Source organism: Pteropus medius, unplaced genomic scaffold, assembly GCF_902729225.1.
Source record: "Pteropus medius unplaced genomic scaffold, Ma_sr-lr_union100, whole genome shotgun sequence".
Classification (NCBI taxonomy): Eukaryota; Metazoa; Chordata; class Mammalia; order Chiroptera; family Pteropodidae; genus Pteropus; species Pteropus medius.
The window spans coordinates 8,709,837-8,731,313 of NW_024349799.1; the positions used below are offsets into that span (position 1 = coordinate 8,709,837).

The 21,477-nt window shown below is 47.2% G+C and overlaps 2 protein-coding genes across 5 annotated transcripts; one reads left to right on the top strand and one right to left on the bottom strand.

The window, feature by feature from the left end:
* The first annotated feature begins 2,101 nt into the window (after positions 1-2,101).
* NLE1 (notchless homolog 1) lies at positions 2,102-12,713 on the top strand. 4 transcript variants are annotated; one of them, XM_039885959.1, is made up of 14 exons: positions 2,102-2,197; positions 3,188-3,475; positions 3,603-3,746; positions 4,690-4,907; positions 5,512-5,591; positions 6,379-6,455; positions 6,613-6,710; positions 7,046-7,238; positions 7,732-7,867; positions 8,034-8,080; positions 9,387-9,589; positions 11,387-11,546; positions 11,654-11,724; positions 12,357-12,713. In XM_039885959.1, exons 1-14 carry the CDS (start codon positions 2,117-2,119, stop codon positions 12,367-12,369), a joined length of 1,809 nt encoding a protein of 602 aa, XP_039741893.1. In that variant the 5' UTR covers positions 2,102-2,116; the 3' UTR covers positions 12,370-12,713. The 4 variants fall into 4 exon arrangements, with proteins under 4 accessions (XP_039741893.1, XP_039741894.1, XP_039741895.1 ...); XM_039885960.1 differs by having other exon boundaries at positions 3,359-3,475; XM_039885961.1 differs by lacking the exon at positions 2,102-2,197 and having other exon boundaries at positions 3,359-3,471.
* Positions 12,714-14,140: 1,427 nt separating this feature from the next.
* Positions 14,141-20,375, bottom strand: FNDC8 (fibronectin type III domain containing 8). The gene is made up of 4 exons (XM_039885963.1): positions 20,167-20,375; positions 16,889-17,258; positions 15,168-15,401; positions 14,141-14,605 (listed from the first exon to the last, which is right to left on the bottom strand). Exons 1-4 carry the CDS (start codon positions 20,373-20,375, stop codon positions 14,453-14,455), a joined length of 966 nt encoding a protein of 321 aa, XP_039741897.1. The 3' UTR covers positions 14,141-14,452.
* Between the last annotated feature and the right edge of the window lie 1,102 nt (positions 20,376-21,477).

Consider the following 21,477-nt stretch of genomic DNA (forward strand, 5'->3'; position numbering starts at 1 on the left):
CACTGCTATTTTGGGAGCAGAGTGACAGCTGAGGGGCTGACAGTCTTAGAGACCTGCAGAGCAGCTGCCCAGGTCCCATAGGAACTGGAGACTTCCAGAAACACCCTTCTGGAGGGAGGAGGAGGGAAGAAGAGGGAAAAAGAGGGACGAAAGTTCCTTCCCCTTTTCTAGTTGGCCACAATTTTACTACCCCTCTGGGATTCACTTGTTGAAAATGTCCTTGCTTTTCAGAAAGACCAGTAGACTTACTAACTCAGTTTAATGTAAGTAGGTCCTGTTTTGATCTGCATGTCTTCTCTTGTTCCTCCCTATTTGTAGCAAATGGGTATATTCAGTCTTCCTCTCCCATGTGACTGGGAACTCCCTGAAGATGGGTCCTGTATACCCCCCACCAGACCTTCTCCTAGGGCAAGAGCTCAGTCAGCCTGGGAATTCCTGGAGACCAAGGACTGTACCCGCTGGGAACTCTCCTAGGAAAAGCTGAGTCTACCTCATCAGAAGGAGGTCTTCCTGGGACAAGGACTATGTATTCATCATCAAAGAGGATCCCCCTAGGGAACTGTTCCTCCTCATTTGACGGAGGGTTTCTGAGGCAAATTTATGAGGTTGTCCCTACTTGGACTCAGAACTCTCTCGCTTTTCAGTGTCTCCAAGCCTGAGTTGTGAGCTGCCTCCCCGAGGGCAAGGACAGCATCTCATGCAGTTTGACTTCCTCTTGCGTAGAGCCTGGCAGAGTCATTGTCCAATGCGTGTTTCCTGAATGAATAAGTGGATGAATGAATGGTGTCTTCATGCTGATGCTCTTTTTCACTTACCATCATTCTGTTCTCCCACCTCACATAACTTCAAATTTATCTTATTCAGGCTGAGAAAGACACTGAAGAAAAGCTTGGGGCGGGGGGTTACCCACACTAGATTCTTCTCCTGACTCTGTGATTTTGAATACACAGCTATGACCCTGGATAAGTTCTACTGCCCTACTGGACACAAGGCCCAGCCATGACATGTGTTTGTCTGATCTATGTTTGTTGATTAAATAAATAAATAAATGGCTAAATGAATTTCCTATGCTCATGGCACTCCAAACCTTGGGCCCCTTTGTGGGATAAGTTTTCCATAGCAGCAAGGTAATATGATAAAAGATCCTGCCATTGACAGAGAACTGTGGTTCTGTGACTTTAGGTCTAAGGAATCATAGCTTCAAATCTTGATTTAGTTATTCATTCCATGAGCATTTCTTAAGCATCTACTATGTGCCAGAAACTGTGAATGATCACAGAAACAGAGAACACTCATGAGAGCAAGAATTTGTGTCCATTTTGTTCACTTACACATTCCAAGTATGTAGTATGTAGTAGGTGCTCAATAATATTTGTTGAATGAATGGATGAAATAACTCCATAAATCTGTGATTTTAAATATGGGGGATACCTAGATGTTTTGAAAACATAGAAAGGAAAACATGACTTCCTTTCAAGAAGCTTTCCCTAAATAAATGATTAAAAGAGTTAATATATGTAGAGCTCCTAGAACAATGCCTGGTATAGAGAGTAAGTGCTCAACACATTTTTTGAATGAATGAATGCATATTTAAGGAAAGACCTGAAGAATGAGGAATTGTTCCTGTATTAGTCAGCTGGAGTTTCCATAACAAAATACCACAGACTAGATGGCTTAAACATCAGAAATTCACTTTCTCACAATTCTAGAAGCTAAGAGTCTAAGATCAAGGCCATCAGGGTTGGTTTCTTATGAAACTTCTCCTCCTGGCTTGTAGACAGACAACTTCTTGTGATGTCTTTACGTGGCCTCTTTATGAGTGCAGAGAGACAGAGAGAGAGACAGAGAGAGAGAGACAGAGAGAGAGAGAGAGAGAGAGAGGGAGAAAGAGAGAGACAGTGCATGCATGCTCTGGCATCTCTTCCTCTTCTTACCAGTCCTTTTGGACCAGGGCCCCATCCTTATGACTTCCCTTTACCTTTTTTACTTCCTTATAGGCCCTATCTCCAAACACAGTCATGCTGGGAGTTAGGGCTTCAACATATGAATTTGGGCGGGGACACAATTCCATTAATAACAGTTCCAGACAGAGAAAAATGCATGTACAAAAGCATTGATGCAGGAAGGGTCATGCCTTGGAAGAACTATTACAAAGCTAGAAGGATTTGATCTTAAAGAAAGAAGAGTGGTTGGAGAGGTGAGTAAGGCTGAGTGGACCATTATAAAGAGTTAGATTTTTTTCCCCAGATTTTGGGTTTGAACCCTGAGAGCGCCTGAGAGGAGGCAAGAGTAGAAACAGGGAGACAAGTGAAGAGGTTGTTGTAGGAAACCATAGTGACTCATACCACAGTGTGGCAGTGGGGACGGAGAAAACAGTTTTAAGGAAGGTTTATTGGGCAAAACTGACAGAGAGTGCCTGGATGTGAGGGGTGAGGGAAAAGAGAGCTAACAAGGAAGGTTCTGGGTTTCTGGTAAGAGCACTCATGTTCTTTGATCTCTGCTTCAGTTCCTCATTTGTAATATGGGGAGAAAATGATTGTTGCGAGGATTGAGTTATATGTGTAAAGCACTTATAACAATGCCTGACACATTGCTATCATTATTATTGTTACTGCTTTACAGTATTAAAAACCGCAGAAATTTTCTGCTTTTGTACTCATCGAGTATTACTAATTGATTTGATTCATTTTGAAAAGAATTTTAAGGGGAAGCGAGTGGAGAAGTTGAAGAGAGTAAATGTACGGTCAAATGTATGGTGACAGGAGACTAAACTTTGGGTGATGTGCACTCAATTCAATATACAGATGATGTGTTATGATATATTGTGCACTTGAAACTTATATCATCTTATTAACCAATGTCACCCCAATAAATTTAATTTTTTAAAAAAGTAATCTATTTCTGGGTGGATAAAGTTACAGTGATTTTTATTTTATTCTTTTTTTATCCACTTATTCTAATTTTTGAAATAAGCATGTGCAGTAAAAAATACAATAAAAGTCACTTTTTCAAATAAAAAAAAAAGAATACTAATTCTTGCCTCCAACCCAAAAGCCTCTGGCTTTGTAAGTCACACCCCCCTACAGGGGAGCTCCTGCCTGGAGTCTATTCGCTCTTCTGTCATTTTCTATTTCTGTGATCTTGGGGAAAATCTACCGCTCAAAGCCTCGATTTCCCCTCTCTCAAGTTGGGCAAGAATCCCTGTCCTGAAGAGAGAAATGGCTGTTTGTATCCTGGAGGGACTGAATGTGGCGGCAGCTTCCCGTCCAAGGAGAGGTCATGGAGGTGGATACCATGTGAGACCACCCCTCAGGCCGGAGGCCCGGCGAGGCGTGACACTTTCCCTCCGCATCACCAGAGGGCGATGTCCCGGACTGCGGCACCGCCAGACCACGGGAGCGGCGCTCGGTCCCTCCAGAGTCTTTCTCCTCCACGTGGGGACGCAGGATGGCGGCGGCAGTGGCGGTGGAAGTGCGTGAGTGGGGGCGGGGGCACCGCGGCTGGGCGCTCGGGCCCAGGGTCCCCGAGGCCGGAGGGAGGCGGAAGAGGGGGTCTTCCCGTCCCAGCGGCGTGGCTGATGCCCGCCGCACGTGTTGGTGCAGGGCGAGGCGGCCCGGCGCGACGTGCAGCGGCTGCTAGTGCAGTTCCAGGATGAGGGTGGGCAGCTGCTGGGCTCCCCGTTCGACGTGCCCGTGGACATCACCCCGGACAAGCTGCAGCTCGTGTGCAACGCACTGCTGGCCCAGGTGAGCGGTGGGCGGCGCTACCTGGGTCGGGCCCACGGGGAACAAGGAGACCAAAGATCTAGGGATCAAGGGCCCCACCACTCACCAACAGTGGGTGAAACACCCTGGCGCGAGTCGGTGGAGTGTCATCTAATTTGGGGCAGGGTAGGAAGATGTCATCAGTTTGAGGGCGCTTTACGTGCCGCCCATAGCGGGCCATCTGCGGAGAGGGACCGCATCTTGAACGCATTGGGTGCATTGTCAAATGATTCTTCGCCACAGCCTCTACTTAATATTTTACAGTGTGGCCCGGAGACATTAAATAATTTGCACGGTGCTACGCAGTAGATGGTCGATTTGCAATTGGAACCCAAATGTGTCAGACTCAAAACCCGTGCACTTCCAAGCCAGTGTTTCAAAGTGTTGCCCTCTGTTGGGGTGGGACCATTAAAAATGCTGTACTTGGATCCCACCCCAGAGTTATTACACCAGACTCTGGGGTGAGGTAGAGAGTTTGCATTTCCAACCATCTTTTTGGATGCTTCTTACACATTATACAGCATGGTTTCGAAAACATTGTAATATTATACTAACCCTCATCCTGGACGTTAGTGTTCCTTTTAAAGAACACCAAGGAATCCGAATTAGTCATTAGCAGTAGCAAGTAGTTACTCAGAGCCTGTTTTTTGTTGTTGTTGTTGTTTTTTAATCAAGTAGGAATATTAATGCCTACCTCCCAGGGTTGTTGTGGGATGCAAATAAAGGATTTAAAAGTGCTATGTAAGCATCCTATAGTTGCTCTTCAAGGATTAAAAAGGTCTTTCTCTGCGGAATGATGGAGGTAACTCAAGCAGGGTAGCTGAAAAGAAGCTTTACCTCCACAGCTCAGTATAGAAGCTTCCTGGTGGAGGTGGCCTCTGCCCATCCCTTAATGGGGAAGATTCCCTTTGTTGTTGGCTTCCAGGAGGATCCCTTGCCCCTGGCTTTCTATGTCCACGATGCTGAGATCGTCTCCTCACTGGGGAGGACACTGGAGTCCCAGGCAGTGGAGACAGAGAAGGTCCTTGACATCATCTATCAGCCACAGGCTATCTTCAAGGTCCGTGCTGTGACCCGCTGCACCAGCTCCTTGGAGGGTCACAGCGAGGCGGTTATTTCTGTGGCCTTCAGCCCGACAGGAAAGTAAGGACAACTGCAGAATTGTGGAGGGGAGTGTGGGGGTGCAGCCTCTGGCTGGGGTGAGGAAGGTACCCCCAAGTTACGATTGATGGGGCCTCCATAGACCCAATAGACCTGAGCTCTGGGCTCAAGTTGGAAGCAAGGGACTTCCCCAGTGAGATTTTGTCCACAGAGACCAAGGACACCTGCCTTGCAAGAGCCCTTCCTGGATTCAATCTCAAGAGATCTGAGCTGCAAGTTCAGCTCTACCCCTTCCTAGCTGTATGACCTGGGCAAGTCACTTAACCTTTCTGAGTTAATTCTTCTTCATCTGCGAAACTGGATTTCTTTATTCTCAGTCCTATGAGGATAATGAGAAGCTTTAAATCTAATTATAGCTGTGGCCGTTCCTTTAAGGAAGGAAGAGAAGAAATGACCTATAAGTTTTCTCCCGATAGCATCAGTTTTACATTTCTCCTCAGGGGAGAGAGGGAAGTCCAGTCTCAAATGCTATTGCCAGAAGATGATTGAATAGGCAGCAGAAATTCACGTGTGCAGTGTTTCGGTGTGGGCCCTACCCCTTGCTCCCTGACCTGGGGAAGGTCAGGCAGTCGCTCTTCTTCCCCAGGTACCTGGCCAGCGGCTCTGGAGACACCACTGTGCGCTTCTGGGATCTCAGCACTGAGACACCGCATTTCACATGCCAGGGTCGGTATGCAGTTAGCCATTTAGGGGGTCTTAGTTATAGGCAGATGACTCGCTCAGCTCTTTCATTCCTGAGGAGGCCCAGAGCAGATTCCAACTCTTTCACATCTAGTTAGTGACTAACAGTACCTTTGAGCCCAGCCAGCAACTTAAACAAGCAGACCGAACCAAAGTGTCAGTGTGGAGTTGTGGGAAGGGGCTGACTGGCTAGTAGGAGAACCTGGCTTAAATCCAGCCTCTACCACAGTGATTCTAAAACTTGAATATGCATCAGAATCACCTGGTGGCTTGTTAAACTACAGACTGCTGGGTCCTACCCCTAGAGTTTTTGTCTCCATAGGTCTGGGGTGTGGTCTGAGAATTTGTCAAGTTCCCAAACAGTGCCAATGCTGCCGGTCTGGGGACTGACCACATACTAGCTGGCGACCTTGTGAGTGTAGGGCATGCTCTCTTCTAAGCTTCAGTTTTCTTCTCATCTGGAAAATGGGGGTGATAATTCTTGCTTTGCTTCATACCTTAGAGCTATCATGAGAATTAATAGGGGATGACGTGTGAAAACACTTTATACCCTATGTTATGTAGGAAATTATTAGAAAATGCCAGTGTTATCTGTGTGGCAACATGCTTGACTCTAGCACTTGGGATGGATTCTCCCTTGCCTAGGAGCCTTATCTCTCCTTTTGTTCGATTATTCATTTATTCAGCAACTAGTTTAGCAATGTGCCAGGCATTGCTAGAAACTGGGGATAAAGACAGATGTCCCTCCTTTCTCCCTCCCTTTCTTTCTTAGGACACAGACACTGGGTCCTTAGCATATCCTGGTCCCCAGATGGCAAGAAGCTGGCTTCAGGCTGCAAGAATGGCCAGGTAGATGGGGGTCAGGGTAACTAGGCAGGGACTCTGGGGCTCTCTTCCTGGGAGCTGGGTCAGAATCTTCAGGGAGGTGGGGGTGGGGGTGGGCGGAAGACCTTTGGTGGGGCAAGGACAGGTTGGAGAAGGTTATTTGGTGAACTTCTATCTTTAGATTCTCCTATGGGACCCAAGCACAGGAAAGCAGGTGGGCAGGACCCTCGCTGGCCACAGCAAGTGGATTACAGGCTTGAGCTGGGAGCCCCTCCATGCGTAAGTGACACTGACAGCTGGGGTGAATGAGAAACGAGGGGCTCAAAGCTGTCCCCTGCATGATACAGAGAGTTTTATTTTAAAGGGCGAAGTGAGCAGTCAAGACTGACAGTAACTGCAGGGCAGGAAGTGAGGAAGGTCTGACCTGCGTTGCTGCTTGGGAAAGGGCTATTCATCACAGGGCCTTAGAGCTGCCTTGAGATGCAGCCAGATCTTGGGGTCAGAAAGCTGTCAAGACACTGCCCCTTACCCTTGCTTAGGGAATGGGGAGGTGCTGTGGGAAGACAGGTGTTGCCATCTCAGAAGTGAGGTCACGTCTCCCTTCCCCTCTTCAGGAACCCCGAGTGCCGCTACGTGGCCAGCAGCTCTAAGGATGGCAGCGTGCGGGTCTGGGACACAAGTGCAGGCCGCTGTGAGCGCATCCTCACTGGGCACACCCAGTCAGTCACCTGTCTCCGGTGGGGAGGGGACGGGCTTCTCTACTCTGCCTCCCAGGACCGCACCATCAAAGTCTGGAGGGCTCACGATGTAAGAGCTAACGGGGTTCAGAACCCAGCCTGGGAAATCTCAGGCCATGGGACCAGCATTGGAAGGAACATTGACCAGTGTTTCCTGAGCATGTTCTGAGAGCCAGGTTGGGGAGGCGCTTCAGGAACAAGGAGTCCTGTGTTTGGTGCTGCACTGTAGTGGCGGTTCCAGTATCCCTTAGCATGGCCAGGCTCTGGAAATTCCTGCTCTAGAAGGCCTGTTTAGCCTTATTGAACCTGCCATTTCTCAAACTAACTTGACTGGAGCTCTTTTATTCTGATATACTTAACTTCCCTTCCATGAAATATATTTTCAGAAACAGCGATCTAAGCCACTGCCCTCTTTTTGCAAATGAAATGAGATTTGAGCCCAAAGTCATTTGATTAAAATCACAATAAATGAATGTCCTGAATCTTCTGGAGTTAATCTGGGGGTGCAGGTTCCCTAGGATGGAGAGTGATGTGTGTGTCTGACCTGTCTCCTTCTGCCATAGGGTGTGCTGTGCCGGACTCTGCAAGGCCACGGCCACTGGGTGAACACCATGGCCCTCAGCACTGACTATGCCCTGCGCACAGGGGCCTTTGAGCCAGCTGAGGCCTCAGTTAACGCCCAAGACCTCAAAGGGTCCTGTGAGTGAGCGGGAGAAGTGGGGAGTGGGCTGCCTAGAAAGAGCTAGTTCTCTAGTTTAATATGTGAGAGTCAGACCAAGCCTGGGGAGTGTTTGCTATTTGTGTTGGATTTTCTAATCAGCCTTGTTCCTCATCTCTTTCTCTCCTCTCCGATATGTGGACACAGTGCAGGAGTTAAAGGAGAGGGCTCTGAGCCGATACAACCTTGTGCGGGTATGTGCCAGCTGCCAGCATGTCCAGCTCTGTGTCATCCTCTGCTAGTCCCTACAACACTTTGCAGACACTCAGTCCCCTCTGCCTTCTAGCCTCAGCTCAGAATGTACCTTTTCTAGAAAGTTGTTCTTGATAATCCTAGTTTATAATCCTAAAAGCTTAATGTCCTGGTGATCATTTTATTTCACTTTGTTTTATTTGCTTCTCTATTGCATTCCCAAGGTACCTCTCTCTTTTTTCATTTAGTTTGTGTGAGTAACATAGTCACATGATCTATGGTTCAAAGAACACAAAAAGGTAGATAATGAAATATTTCTCATCTCTGCCATACATTCATCCATTCGTTCGGGAAGCATCTATTGCCACCAGTATCTTGTTTCTCCTTCCCCAAACTGCATGTATATATGTACACTGTACAATACAGTCATGCACTGCGTAACAGTGTTTCAGTCAACAGCCGACCTCATATATAACGGCAGTCCCATGAGATTATAATGAAGCTGAAAAATTCCTATCGCCTAGTGACATAGCTGTCCTAACATCCTAGTGATACATTACTCAGGTGTTTATGGCGATGCTAGTGGAAACCTACTGCACTGCCAATCTCATTAAAGCATAGCGCATACAGTTATGCGCAGTACATAATACTTGGCAATGATTATAAATGACTATGTTACTGGTATATATATTTACTGTACTACATTTCTTATTGTTATTAGAGTATACTCTTTATACTTATTTAAAAAAAAGCTTGCTGTAAACAGTATGCCGTGTTAAGCCAGCAGCAGCCTCATACATCTCCTGTTTGACATGTCTCTTGATTGCATCGTTTTGTCTTGTGCTTGATTTAATCTCGTTTGTATAGTTACTTGTTTTACAGGCTTATAGTGTAGAAGCAGTAGGCTGTACCATATAGCCAAGATGTGTAGTAGGATATACTTTCTAGGTTTATGTATACTCTGAAGTTCACACAGTGACAAAATCGCCTAACGATGCATTTCTCAGAATGTATCCCTGGCATTAAGCAGTACATGTCTGTACACATACATATGTACACAAACCCACATGTAAAAACTTTCCCCTTTTCAACACACCATTCTGTACCTTGCTTTTTCATGTAACTACATATCTTAGAAATTGTCCCATGTTCATAAAGTTGCCTTTTGGGGGAGATAACCCGTGGCCTCATTTCTCTGAGTTCTGGCCTCCTTGCTAGTGTTGAGACATAAGTGCTGTGTTTGCTGCCGAGGTCAGACTCTCCTGTCTGAAACTGTGTCCAACACAGCGTGCTTTCTGCTTCCTCTAGGGCCAGGGCCCAGAGAGGCTGGTGTCTGGCTCAGACGACTTCACTTTATTCCTGTGGTCCCCAGCAGAGGACAAGAAGCCCCTCGCACGGATGACGGGACACCAGGCCCTCATCAACCAGGTGCTCTTCTCCCCCGACTCCCGCATCGTTGCCAGCGCCTCCTTTGACAAGTCCATCAAGCTGTGGGATGGCAAGACGGGCAAGTGAGTGGGGGTGTGGGGAGGGAGAGGAGGGCCACTGTTCCTCTGGAAGGAGCTTAGCTTTGCCACTTAGTAGCTGTGTGGCCTTGGCAAGTGTTTGGATTTTCTGAGCCTCTGTTTCCTCTTTTGTAATATGCAGACTCCTTACCTGTCGGCTTTGTTACAAGAATTAAATGAGATGGTATATTTAGTGCCAGCATTAAGTGGGCACTGAAAATGATAGTTCATTTCATATCTGAAGAGAGAAATGATCTTAAAACTGGCCCTCCTCAAAGTGTAGTCTACAGACTAGCAGCAGTGGCATCCCCTGGGAGTCTGATAGAAATTCAGAACCTCAGGGCCTACCCCAGGCCTTATAAATCAGAATCTGCATCAAAAAATTTTTTAAATTAATATTCTATTTATAGTTGACCTACAATATTATGTTAGTTTCAGGTATACAACATAATGATTAGACATTTAAATACCTTACAAAGTAATCACCCTGGTAAGTTTAGTACCCGTCTGACACCGTACATAGTTATTATATTATTGACCATATTCCCTATGCTGTACTTTACATCCCTGTGACTATTTTTATAACTGGCGACTTATACTTTCTTAATTTCTTCAACTTTTTCATTCATCCCTCCACCCCCCTCCCATCTGGCAACCATCAGTTTGTTCTCTGGATCTATGAGTTTGTTTCTGTTTTGTTTGTTCATTTAGTTAGATTCTGCATATAAGTGAAATCATATGGTATTTATCTTTCTTTGACTTATTTTACTTAGCATAATACTCTTTAGGTCCATTCATACTATCATTAATGGCAAGACTTCATTCTTTTTTATGGTTGAGTAATATTCCATTATAGATATATGTACCACATTTTTTTAATCCATTCGCCCATCGATGGACATGTAAATTGTTTCTATATCTTGGCTATTGTAAATAATGCTGTAGTGAACATAGAGGTGCATATATTTTTTCAAATTAGTGTTTAGGATTTTTTTTTTTGGATAAATATACCAAAGTGGAATTGCTGGGTCATTTGGTAGTTTTTTGTTTTTTTTTTTAATTTGTTGAGGCACCTCCATACTGTTTTCCATAGTGGCTGCACCAATTTCCATTCCCACCAACAATGTGTTTGAGGGTTCCTTTTTCCTCACGTGCTCCCCAACACGTTTGCTGATTTATTGATAATATCCACAGAATCTGCATTTTAATAAGGCTACCAGGTGGTTCTGCTTGTCATTAAGTCTGAAAAGCACTGTAATGAGACAGTGCCCTCGGGTTCCTTAGTTTGGAGGAGAGGTCAAGGCATGGGTAAGGAGGATCAAGGAATACCCTCGGCACCTATGTGCCAGTCGTGTATTTTCACGCAGCAACCCTTTGAGATAGGCCTAGGCCTTCAATTCCTTTTTAAGGTAAGGAAACTGAGTCTTAGAGATGCCTAATAACCTGTCTCAATAGACACAGCTAGTCTGTATTGACCTAAGAGTTGCAGCCACCTGTCAGCAAGCAACTGTCATGTTGGGATATCAGGCAGATGGGCTAAGCAGATGGCTGCATTGGATCCTAAGGTGTGCAAAGTCAAGTGGTATGGAGGCCTGACAAAAGGCACCGTGGAAATGACATTTGGAGAAGTTTTACAAACATATGAGCAGTAATCATTAAATTGCCCTGGGGTAGGGACCCAGCAGTGGGACTTTGTATCCATTCTAACATGCAGCCAAGTTTGAGAACCGCTGCCATGGGCATAGAGGACCCTTCAGACATGTTCGAAGATCTGATATCCACCATCATTTTTCCCTGGCCCAGATACCTGGCTTCCCTGCGTGGCCATGTGGCTTCCGTGTATCAGATTGCATGGTCAGCTGACAGCCGGCTTCTGGTCAGTGGCAGCAGTGATAGTACATTGAAGGTATGGGATGTGAAGGCCCAGAAGCTGGCCACAGACTTGCCAGGCCACGCAGATGAGGTACGGCTGACCCTTGTGGGCAAGGGGTGGGTATGGAATTGAAGCCGGCCATCCTCTCCCAAGCCTTCTCCCTGCCCCACTTTCTCTCTTCCTCCTCCTTGGTTTAGGTATATGCTGTCGACTGGAGTCCAGATGGCCAGAGAGTGGCAAGTGGTGGGAAGGACAAATGCCTCCGGATGTGAGTTTGGGGGAGGTGGTGGTCGGTGTGCTTGGCTCTCTCCTGTCTTTGAGTCGTCATTCTCTGCAACTTTCCCTTCTGGTGTAGAATTCTCAGGGCTCTCCAGGTGCCCACACTGAGATGGTGTACGGAGCCAGGTTCTCAGCGGGCAGTGGGAGGGCTATGGGAATTGCAGGGATCTGGGAGACCCAAGTGAGTGCAGGCTCGCCCCAGTGCGAGGTGGTAATTTTTGTTAGCGCTGTACTGGGGGCCCTAAGTCCTGGTTCAAATCCTGGTTCTGCCTCTCAGTGAGCAGTCTCGGAGAGCTTGGATAACCTATCTCTTGGAGGTTATCAAATCTCAGTAGACAGAGAAAAGATAGGACATAAACGCACCTTGGAACCTGAAGCATTGTGTACTTGTAAAGGCCTGTCATTGGATAACTTTGGTGGGCATCCCAGGGGCCAGGCCCTGGCTGAGGCAGGCAGTGGGTGCGTAGCCTGAGTTTGGGTGGTTGGAGCAGAGACAGTAACCAGGCTCTTGATGACTGAGGGGAAACTACAAGTTCTTCCCATAGTGGGCTTCTGGGATTATGTGGCAGCATCCCTTTTTTGCGATGGCCTCCCCATCCTATTCCCTTCCCTTCTCCACAGATGGAGGAGATGAGAAATCCCACAGCTCTCTCTGACTCCCGCCTGGACTCAGCCTGTGCCAGCTGCCAGCCCTGACAGAGACCAAAGACTGAGATGGTGATCTTGAGAATGAGTGTGGCCTGCTGTCCTTGCTTAGACCCCACTGGGGTCCCTCCCCGGAGCAGGAGATTGGAGATCACAGGAGGTTACCATGGAGCTCAGCCGTTGGCCGTTCCTCTCTACCTTGCGGGGGTGGCAGGAGGCTAGGCAATGACTAGACCCTTGCTGCTACCCTGCCCTTGCTCCTTTCCCAGATGTCACCTCTGTTCCGGGTCAGACCCCAGAATCTGTAACCAAGTAAATAACTTATATTTTGTGTGTTTGGGTTATAATTCCTTGTCTAGAATCCCAGGGCTCAACCAAAGTCTGTGCTAAGTTTGTCTAGCCCCCTCCTTCTACACTGGGCTACACCAGAACTATACTTAGCAGGAAGTCACTTGGCCTCTCTCTCCCCTGTGCCTGTGAGGGAGAGGCCAGTTGAGACTGGAGAGGCTGGCTGAAGCCTCTGATAGTGACCAGAGGCTAATCTAAGGCTATGCTCTCTGATGTGGTAAGCAATGGCCACATGTGGCTATTTCCATTAACAAGTAGTATTCCATACAGTTAGAAATGCAGTTCTTGGTCACAATAGTTCAAGGCTACTGTATTAGATGACACAGATAGACAACAATCATCATCATAGGGAGTTCTGCCTGGCAGTGCTGCTCTGGGAGTGCTTTCCTCAGCCTCTCACACACAGCACACTTCTTGAGGCCCTGTCACGCACCAAGCACTATGCTAGGCTCTCACGGTACAGACAGGAAGGAGCTGGCTATCCCGGAGGACTCCCTCTCTAATGGGGCATGCAGTGGTAAGAGCTCTAGCAGAAGTGGGTGTGGTGTGATATGGGAGAATGGTTCTCTGTCCTGTGAAGATTTCACAGTGAAGTGAATCCCCACCAGGACATCCACAGGCAGTTGACCAACATCTTGCCTTCCATGCATTCTGCCTCCACATTCTCTTGATTCAGGTGCTAAGGCAGATAGACTCAGGCTGAACTTCCATACCACCCTTGCATAAAGTCTGTTGTGGCTCAGGGCCACAGCATCTCTAACCTCATGTTCCTTCCCCCCATCTCCTACCCTCACCTGTTCTACGATTTTGCACGTGGCTGGCTGTGGTTCTCAGCTGCGGTAAGGCTGCGAGAGGGGCAAAGGGAGGCACCAGTTGCCAAGGGCCTATCTGCAGGCACTTTTTCTGTGGGGTGTGCTCTCCCATGACTGTCACAGTAACCCTGCAGCCATGCCTGGACTGGTCTCATGTCCTCATGTTTTTGATGAGGAAACAGCCCAAAAAGCTTAAATGGTTTGCCCATGCCCTCACATCCAAGAAGAGCCAGAATTAATTAAATCAGACCCTGCCCCAGAGTTTGTGTACTTCACACCATGTCCTTCCAGAGTTCAAATCATGTTCACAGTGTGTGGGCTGCCCCTACCTCTTTCCAGCATTTTTCCTGGTAAGTGTGTTTTAGTCTTTGAGTAGCAGTTTCTTCCTATCATGGAGAAAGGGACGATGTTTGCAGAGCTCAAACAAGGGGGGTTGAGCAATGGGATGCCATTATCCTATTATCTCAATGGGATAATGGCATCCTACTGCTCAACCCCCTTGTTTTCCACCCCCACCTACCCACCCACCTGGACTCTTGGTCCTGGCAGAAGCCAAGAAGTGAAGAAGGTGGATGTCGGTGGCTCAGCTGTCCACAGTATGAAGCAGAATCTAGGGGTTCTGGGTGACCTGCAGTTCTTTAATGAGGGACCGGGACCTGGAGAGGGGGTTGCCTAGCAGCTATGGGCAGTGGCTGACCTGGCCAGGCCTACGGTGTCTAGGTGAGTGGAGCACCTGTCTAGGTGCCCCAACCCAGTGGTGGAGTTTCCGGTACCACTACTGCCAGGTCCTGGGCTAGCAGGATGGTGAGTGGTTCCCTGGCATGGTACAAGTGGTTCATTTCATGGTTCTGGTTCCTGAGGGCCCTGGGCCAAAGCTGAAGGTCAGTAAGGGGCTTCCTGGGGCCCTCCCCCCTAATAGGGAAATAAGTTTTCCAGATCTTCCAGCCTCCGCATCTCCTCCAGCCCGATGGTCACTGTTTTCCTCTGGGGTTCCTTGCGCTGCACAGTGATCTGGATGGGGTTGTTCTCGGGGAAGCTGTTCAGGTCAGTGGCCACAGTTGCAAACTGAAATAACACAAGAAGACCCCTCAGATTTCCTTCCCAGACCTGACCTCTTTGTTCTCCTCCACCCCTCATTTGCTAAATGGGATCTTAGCTAGCCTTACCAACTAACCCATCAACACTAGAAACAGGTGCAAAGAGGCATGATTCAGACCTGTGATGTTTCCATCTGTAGAGCTATGTACTTGGGCCTCTCCCCCATCCTGTACCCCTGTACACTCCACTACCCCCCACAGGCTGCTCCCTTGTCCCTCTTCAGCCTCCCCTATTTCAATGCCTTTGACTTCCTGACCCACTCACTCACGATCATTGGCACCAAGTTGAAAGATGAATATCATAGTGATGCTAATGAATATGTTAGTTTGCATTTCCAGTGGGCGCTGGAGTGACTTAATCCTTAAACCTCCCAAAAGAGAACAGCTCGGAATTGATGTATATTTGTCCAGGTGGAAGGAAAGCAAGCAAGGAGATGAGTCCTGGGGGTATAGGGGTATCCCCAACCTCCAAAGCCCCTGGTGCAGACGTCTCTCCCTGACCCCTCAGGCCCCCTTCTCCCAGGGCTCACTTTGTAGGGCTTGGACCACTTCCCCACCCCGGCTGCGTTGGCAGCACGGACGGTGAGGCAGTAACTTGTGTTAGGCTTCAGCTCCATCAGCTTGACGGTGGTGCCCAAGATCTTGTTGAAGATCCACGGGCGAGTCTTTGCATTGGGAGGCTCGTTATTTTTCTTGGTCGCCTCCTGCAACAAGACCTGGTAGAAACTGACTTGCTGCTTGCCCAAGGCATAGGTCCAGGAAATCTAGGGGAAGAAAGCCCCCAAGGCTTCCTCAGACCTGGCCTGGTCTGGCCTCCCCTCACCCCACCCCACCTCCATCCCCTGTCCCTGTTGGAACAGAGGCAGGTCTGATGGGAGGTGTAAGGCACTCAACTGGATGTGGAGTCCCGTGCCCGCTGCATATGCTACTCTCCCTGTGCAATCCCACCCACTTCAGAGTGTACCCTTATTCCATATTTTCTTAGACTATTGTCAGTTGAGAGGGACCTTAGAGACCATCTTGTCCACCTCGCTCATTGCGGATGGGGTTAAATGTTCAGAGAGGGTAACTGGCTGACCCACAGGCACACAGCAATCGAGTGACAGAACCAGGGTTCAAACTAATAGCTCCAGAGCCCATACACTGTACTACAACAGTGGTTGCCAAGCTTGGCTAAGGATCTGAGGGAGTTTTATTAACACTGAGGATTCCTGGCCTGCTGTCTTCTGCCTGTCTCTCATTTCCAGTTTCTCCTCTGTCTAGGCCAGTTCTCAAGAGTTGGTGTGCATCAAAACACCCTAAAGAACTTGTTAAAACACCGATTGCTAGCCCCTGCCCAGTCAGTTTCTGATTCAGTATGCCTAAGTTATGGGAGTGGGGGTAGGGGACAAGAATTTAAATTTTTAACAAGTTGCCATATGATGCTGATGCTGATGCTGATGCTGGGAACCACACTTTGAGAAACACTGCTCTAGGCCATCCAACAATGGGGCTTCCAGATTTATATTCTTTAAATACAGTTCAAATTGCATCCATCATCACACATAAAACACTGCAAAAAGCTGTTCCCTATTGCTTACAGAAAAATCTATAAAGTAGCCCAACATTGGAGGACCAGCAGAAAATGACCCCGGACTAACTTTCTATTCGTCTCTATTCCCCTTCTGTTACTCTAGGTCAGTGATAATCTATGTGAGGTCTGTGGGCCATCAGCACCACTTGGGAATTTGTTAGCAGTACAAAGTTTCGGGCCACGCCCCATACCTCTGAATCGGAACCTGTAAGAGATAAGGCCCAGGAATCTCATTTTTAACAAGATGGTCAGATCTGCAGGCACATGAAAGTGTGGGATGTCCTGGATTAGGACCTGGTTTCTCTTCAACTCTCCCACCTATGAGCCTTTGCTAGTGTCAGCCCCTCCATGGAATGACTTTCCCCTATCTCCAGATGTTTAAATCCTACCTCCGTATCCCAGCTCAAATGTTACCAAGAGCCACCAATTCCTCTACCTGGAAGTAATGTTATACTCCCTCTGAACTCCTGGTGGCATCTGAACTCTTCCTACAGCACTGAGCCCTTTCTAGGTTGCACTGGAGTTCTTCACAGGCATACCCTCTCTCCTAACCCATGAACTTGAGCTCAAGATGTAGGTGGTAGGTATCTTCACATTCCCTACAGAGCTCAGCTCAGTGCCTGGCACACTGGGGATGGCCAGTAAGCCTTTACCAAGAGTACAAGGAGGCGAACGCACCACAGCCGTGGAATCGCTGACCGTATGCTCACAGATGAAGGGCGCCTCTGGTACGTCCATGACCACGGAGGACTCTGAGCGTGTCGAGGAGGTGTCCGTGTCCAGCTCAGGGTTGTCAAGGTCAAGCAGGCCCCCAGGAGCGACTTTGGACTTAGATTGGTGGGGGCAGAGGGCCATGTCCCCCTTTCCCGTATTCTTGGCCACCGAGGAGGTGCTGAGTTTGTTCAGCTCGCCTTCCAGCATCCCTGCAAAGAAGCTGCTGTTGGGCTGAGTCACTGCCAGTTTGATGGGATTCAACAAGGTGGATGAGATGGGGGAGATGCTGGTGTCATCTGAGCTGCATTCAGAATCATCCCCTGGCATTGGCCTCCTGGAGTGAGAGGAGGACAGATGAGCCAGATGAAGGAGGCCACCCCAGCCCATGCAGCCTAGAAGCTCCCGGAGGCCAGGCTTGACTTGCAAGGGTCCCCAGCTGCTTCTGAACAGCTCAGAACATCCTTACTGTTGTGCAGCAGTGCATCAAACTCACCAGGGCACTCATTAGGGAAAAGTGCATATTCCTGGTCTCCAGCCCCCAGGTGGGATGGCACTGGGGAAGCTGCTAAAGTTAATAGGATCCTCAGACAATTCTGATGCAGGTGTTCTGAACACCACAATTTGAGAAACACTACTAAAACTTTAAGTCCTCCCTCCAAGTGGGGTGCAAGTGCCCCAGGGAATGACCACACTGATCTACTTGGGTATGAAAAAATATCCAAAAGTATCTAAAAGAAAAATAATAAATTAAGCTTTACTAATATGTATTTACTATTGTTAATAGTTAATGTAATTACTGATTTATTTACTTAGAATTTATAACATTTAACAATATTAATATATAGCATGTAAAACTGATATACATATATTGGGGTGAATGATTGAAACTTTTTTCTTCCATTCTAATTTTTTAAAATTATGAACTATTTTAGACATATTCAAGGATATTAAGACTAATATATTAAGCTTTTATTTAGCCATCATTCAGCTTCAGAACTCAAGCCTGATCAGTACAGGACCCTAGACACTTCCTTTCCCCACCTCAGTCCTCATCCTCCCTCTCAGAGGTAACCAGCAAATTTTAAATTTTGTGTTTATTATTCCCCATGCCTTTACAAGTTTATTATATGTATGTTATCTCTATGCAAGGTCCATTTTGCATATTTCTTAACTTTACATAAATAAATGGTATCGTATCTATTGGCAGCTTGCTTTTTCGTTCAATATTGTGTTCTTTAGATTCATCTGTATTATACATGTAGCTCTGGTTCAGTCATTTTAACTGTTGTATATTGTTACCAATTTTTTGCTACTACCAAAAAAACAACTTGTACATGTTTCCCCGCTGCTTAATTTTTTTTACTGTTGAACTACAGAACTCAAAAAATTTGGCTTTCAAGTCTTTTTTAAAATCTTGATCCAAAGTAAGAAACCTGTATTACATGGCAACCTAGTATACTCATACACACATATAAAACTAAAACACATTGCACAAACCAGTACTTATACTATGTGTGATGTGCTCTGGAATTTTTTATTCTGTTTTATTTCCTTTTTATAATACTGATCTCCACCAACTAGAATGAGTTCCTGATCCATTAATAGGTCCCAACCTACGGTTTGAAGAGCATTTGTCTAGAGAGAGCAGTCAAGGTCACATGGTAAGTTGATGGCAGAGTTGGAACTGAAACCAAGATTTCCTACCCCATGCTATGTGGCTGCCATGTGCCCCTGGCGCTTTGTGGGTCCTCTCCTTTGCTTCCTACCCCACCTCCCTCAGCTGCTCTGGCCAAGTCCAACAACCAACTCCTGGATCTCTTACTCCAGGCCAGCCTCTAGCTTCATGGTTGGTTGACGGGCCAAATTTTTCTCCCTGAGCTCCAGCCCCATTGATCTCCTCTTAAGAAACCCTGATCAACCCAAACCTCCCATGCTAGCCCTTGGCGGACATTTGGAATTAGAGGATTCCCTCACCGAGATCATTTGTGGGCTGAAATGTCTGAGTATTGATGCCATTTATACTTCAGATTATCCTAATGAATCTCTGTTTTATATTTACTTATTCAAAACACCAGTGCTGAATGGGCATGGAAGGCAGCTAGATATTGGGCTATATACTGGACATAGTCTCTGCTGGATAGGTGTTAGCTCCTATTTTCAAATGAGGGACTGAAGCTCCCTGATCTTAATGAACTTGTCTACAGCATATATTTCTAAGTGGTACAACTTGGGTTTGATCTTGGGCTCATAGCCCTAGACTTTCCCATTATACCATGAAGTTTCCTACAAGTATTCATCACTTAAGCCTTACTGGCTTACTTATAGGTCTCTTAGGGCAGTGGCTCCCAATCTTTTTGGCACCAGGGACCAGTGCTCCTATGAGAAGCTAATGCCTGATGATCTGAAGTGGAGCTGAGGCGGTGATGCTAGCGCTGGGGAGCGGCTGCAAATACAGGTGAAGCTTTGCTGACTGGACCACTTCTCACTTCCTGCTGTGTGGCCCAGTTCATAAGAGGCCACAGACCAGTACCTGTCCCTAGCCCAGGGGTTAGGGACCCCTGCCTTATGGAATGGACACCATATCCCTTTCATATAATCAGGACCAGCTGCATAGCTTGTGGGTTCCTTTCTTCAAAAATTATTGAGAATTTCAAGAAAACGACAGTAGAGAATTAAAGTTAACAACAGGGCCCTTCTAAGTGTGGAGTTGTGTGTGACTGCACAGGTCACACACCCATGAAAGTGCCCTGCAGATAATTTCCTCAACCCACACTAACTGGCACCACCACTCCTTCACTGGCTCACTCCCTTCCTTTCCTAGGAGATTCAGCTCACAAATAACTTCCTCCAATAAGTCTCCCTTAACTGCACCCCTCCCAAGCTATACTAAGCTCCTTCTGGTTCCTCAGTATCCTGTCAAAGCACAAACTATGGTGTATGTTTATTCTCAGTTCCTGCCTGACACCCCTCCCAAACACACACACACACACACACACACACACACACACCACACACACACATCCCTGAGGCCTCCTGGGAGGGAATCTTAGCATACCTCCGAATCTGATTTTGGGGTCGGGAATCCATGCTGCAAATCTGCACATTATGCTCTTCCCTGGGGAGTCCAGGGCCTAGGGTTGTGACAAGTCCAGAAGCTCACTTTCAAGCCCTCCCACCCCACTCCCCAACCCTCCCCCAGCTCCAGCCTTAGAAAGGAGGAAAGGGCCAGACTTGTGTCTTACGGTAGATTGATGGTATCTTCCTCCAAGAAGTTAACCAAACTGCCTTTTGAGGAAAGTGGGAGTCCTTTGGTAGCGACCGTCCTGTTCATAGACTTGGGGTTTGGAAAGGGCTTCGAATTTTGATCAAGCACATTCAAAATGTTGAAGGTTTCCTTTTTCAGCATGGCCTCCTCCCCATCTCCCACTTTATAGAGCATCTCTGATGCCATTTAGTTTGTTCAGGACCACAGCTGTCACCATGCAGGACATCCAAGCTGACAGGAAGCGGAGAGAAACTGGGGGCAGCAGACCCACCCTTAGTTTGGGTGGGATGGAAGTACAATGAGCTGACTTCATAATCATTGCAGAGTGTAACAATTAGGGGCCAGCCTCCCCCTTGATCTGAGGCTGCTGCCGCCCAAGACCAGGGTCTGGAGTGGGATAAAGCCAAGGAACAGACTCCATCACCCTTCCAGTGCCAACGCTCTGTGGTTACAGCAGCCCTGCCCTTCTCTGAAGATCCCCAAACGCTTACCACCTGTGCCCTTTAGAACTGCCCTGGGAAGGAGGAGAAGGATGGTGGATGAAAGGCACCTGGTATGGAGGGTAGGCAGCACTGGAATGGGTCTCTGGGAGTGGGAGACTTTGTAGAATGCTGAGGCTCTATATCTAGAAATTCTAGGCAGCAAAGCCCCACTATGTCCAGTCAAGTAGGCATAGGGAAAGCCCATAAGGTCATGGGGTTCATAGTTCACACATACCCAGCTTATACTGCTAAAATTCTAAATGTGCCATACCCTCACCCCAAGTATCTTCATATATTGAGTGATAATGAAGAGGGATGCAAGGGTGGGCCAGACATTATTTCTGTTCTCAAGGAAACCACTCTGCAGTAGTAAAACATACACACTGCTTCTAGGATGGGAAGAGAGCTGTTAAAACAGCACTGGCTTTGCATTTAGATGTGGGTTTGTCTGCTCTAAGTTCAGCTTCTGCCTTCACGGGCTCTGTATGTAATCTTTGGCACAAGACTTCACCTTCCTGGGTTTCCTGACCTGTAAAATAGGGGTAAAAATAGCACCTGCCTTACTGGATTATGAGGAGATAACCTTGTAAGGTTGTTTTGTTTCTTCCAGGATGAGGCAAAGTCAGGACATTTAAAAATACCAAATTCTATTTTTTGTGTTCTATGTAGTCAGGGTTTTTGTTATTCATTAAAAAAAAAAAAGGAAAATACAGAGAAGCAGGTGTCCTCTACTGCTCTTAGCACCCATGGCAAATAGTAATATCATACTATTTGATTGATTTGATCCCTCTTTACTGTCTTGGCCT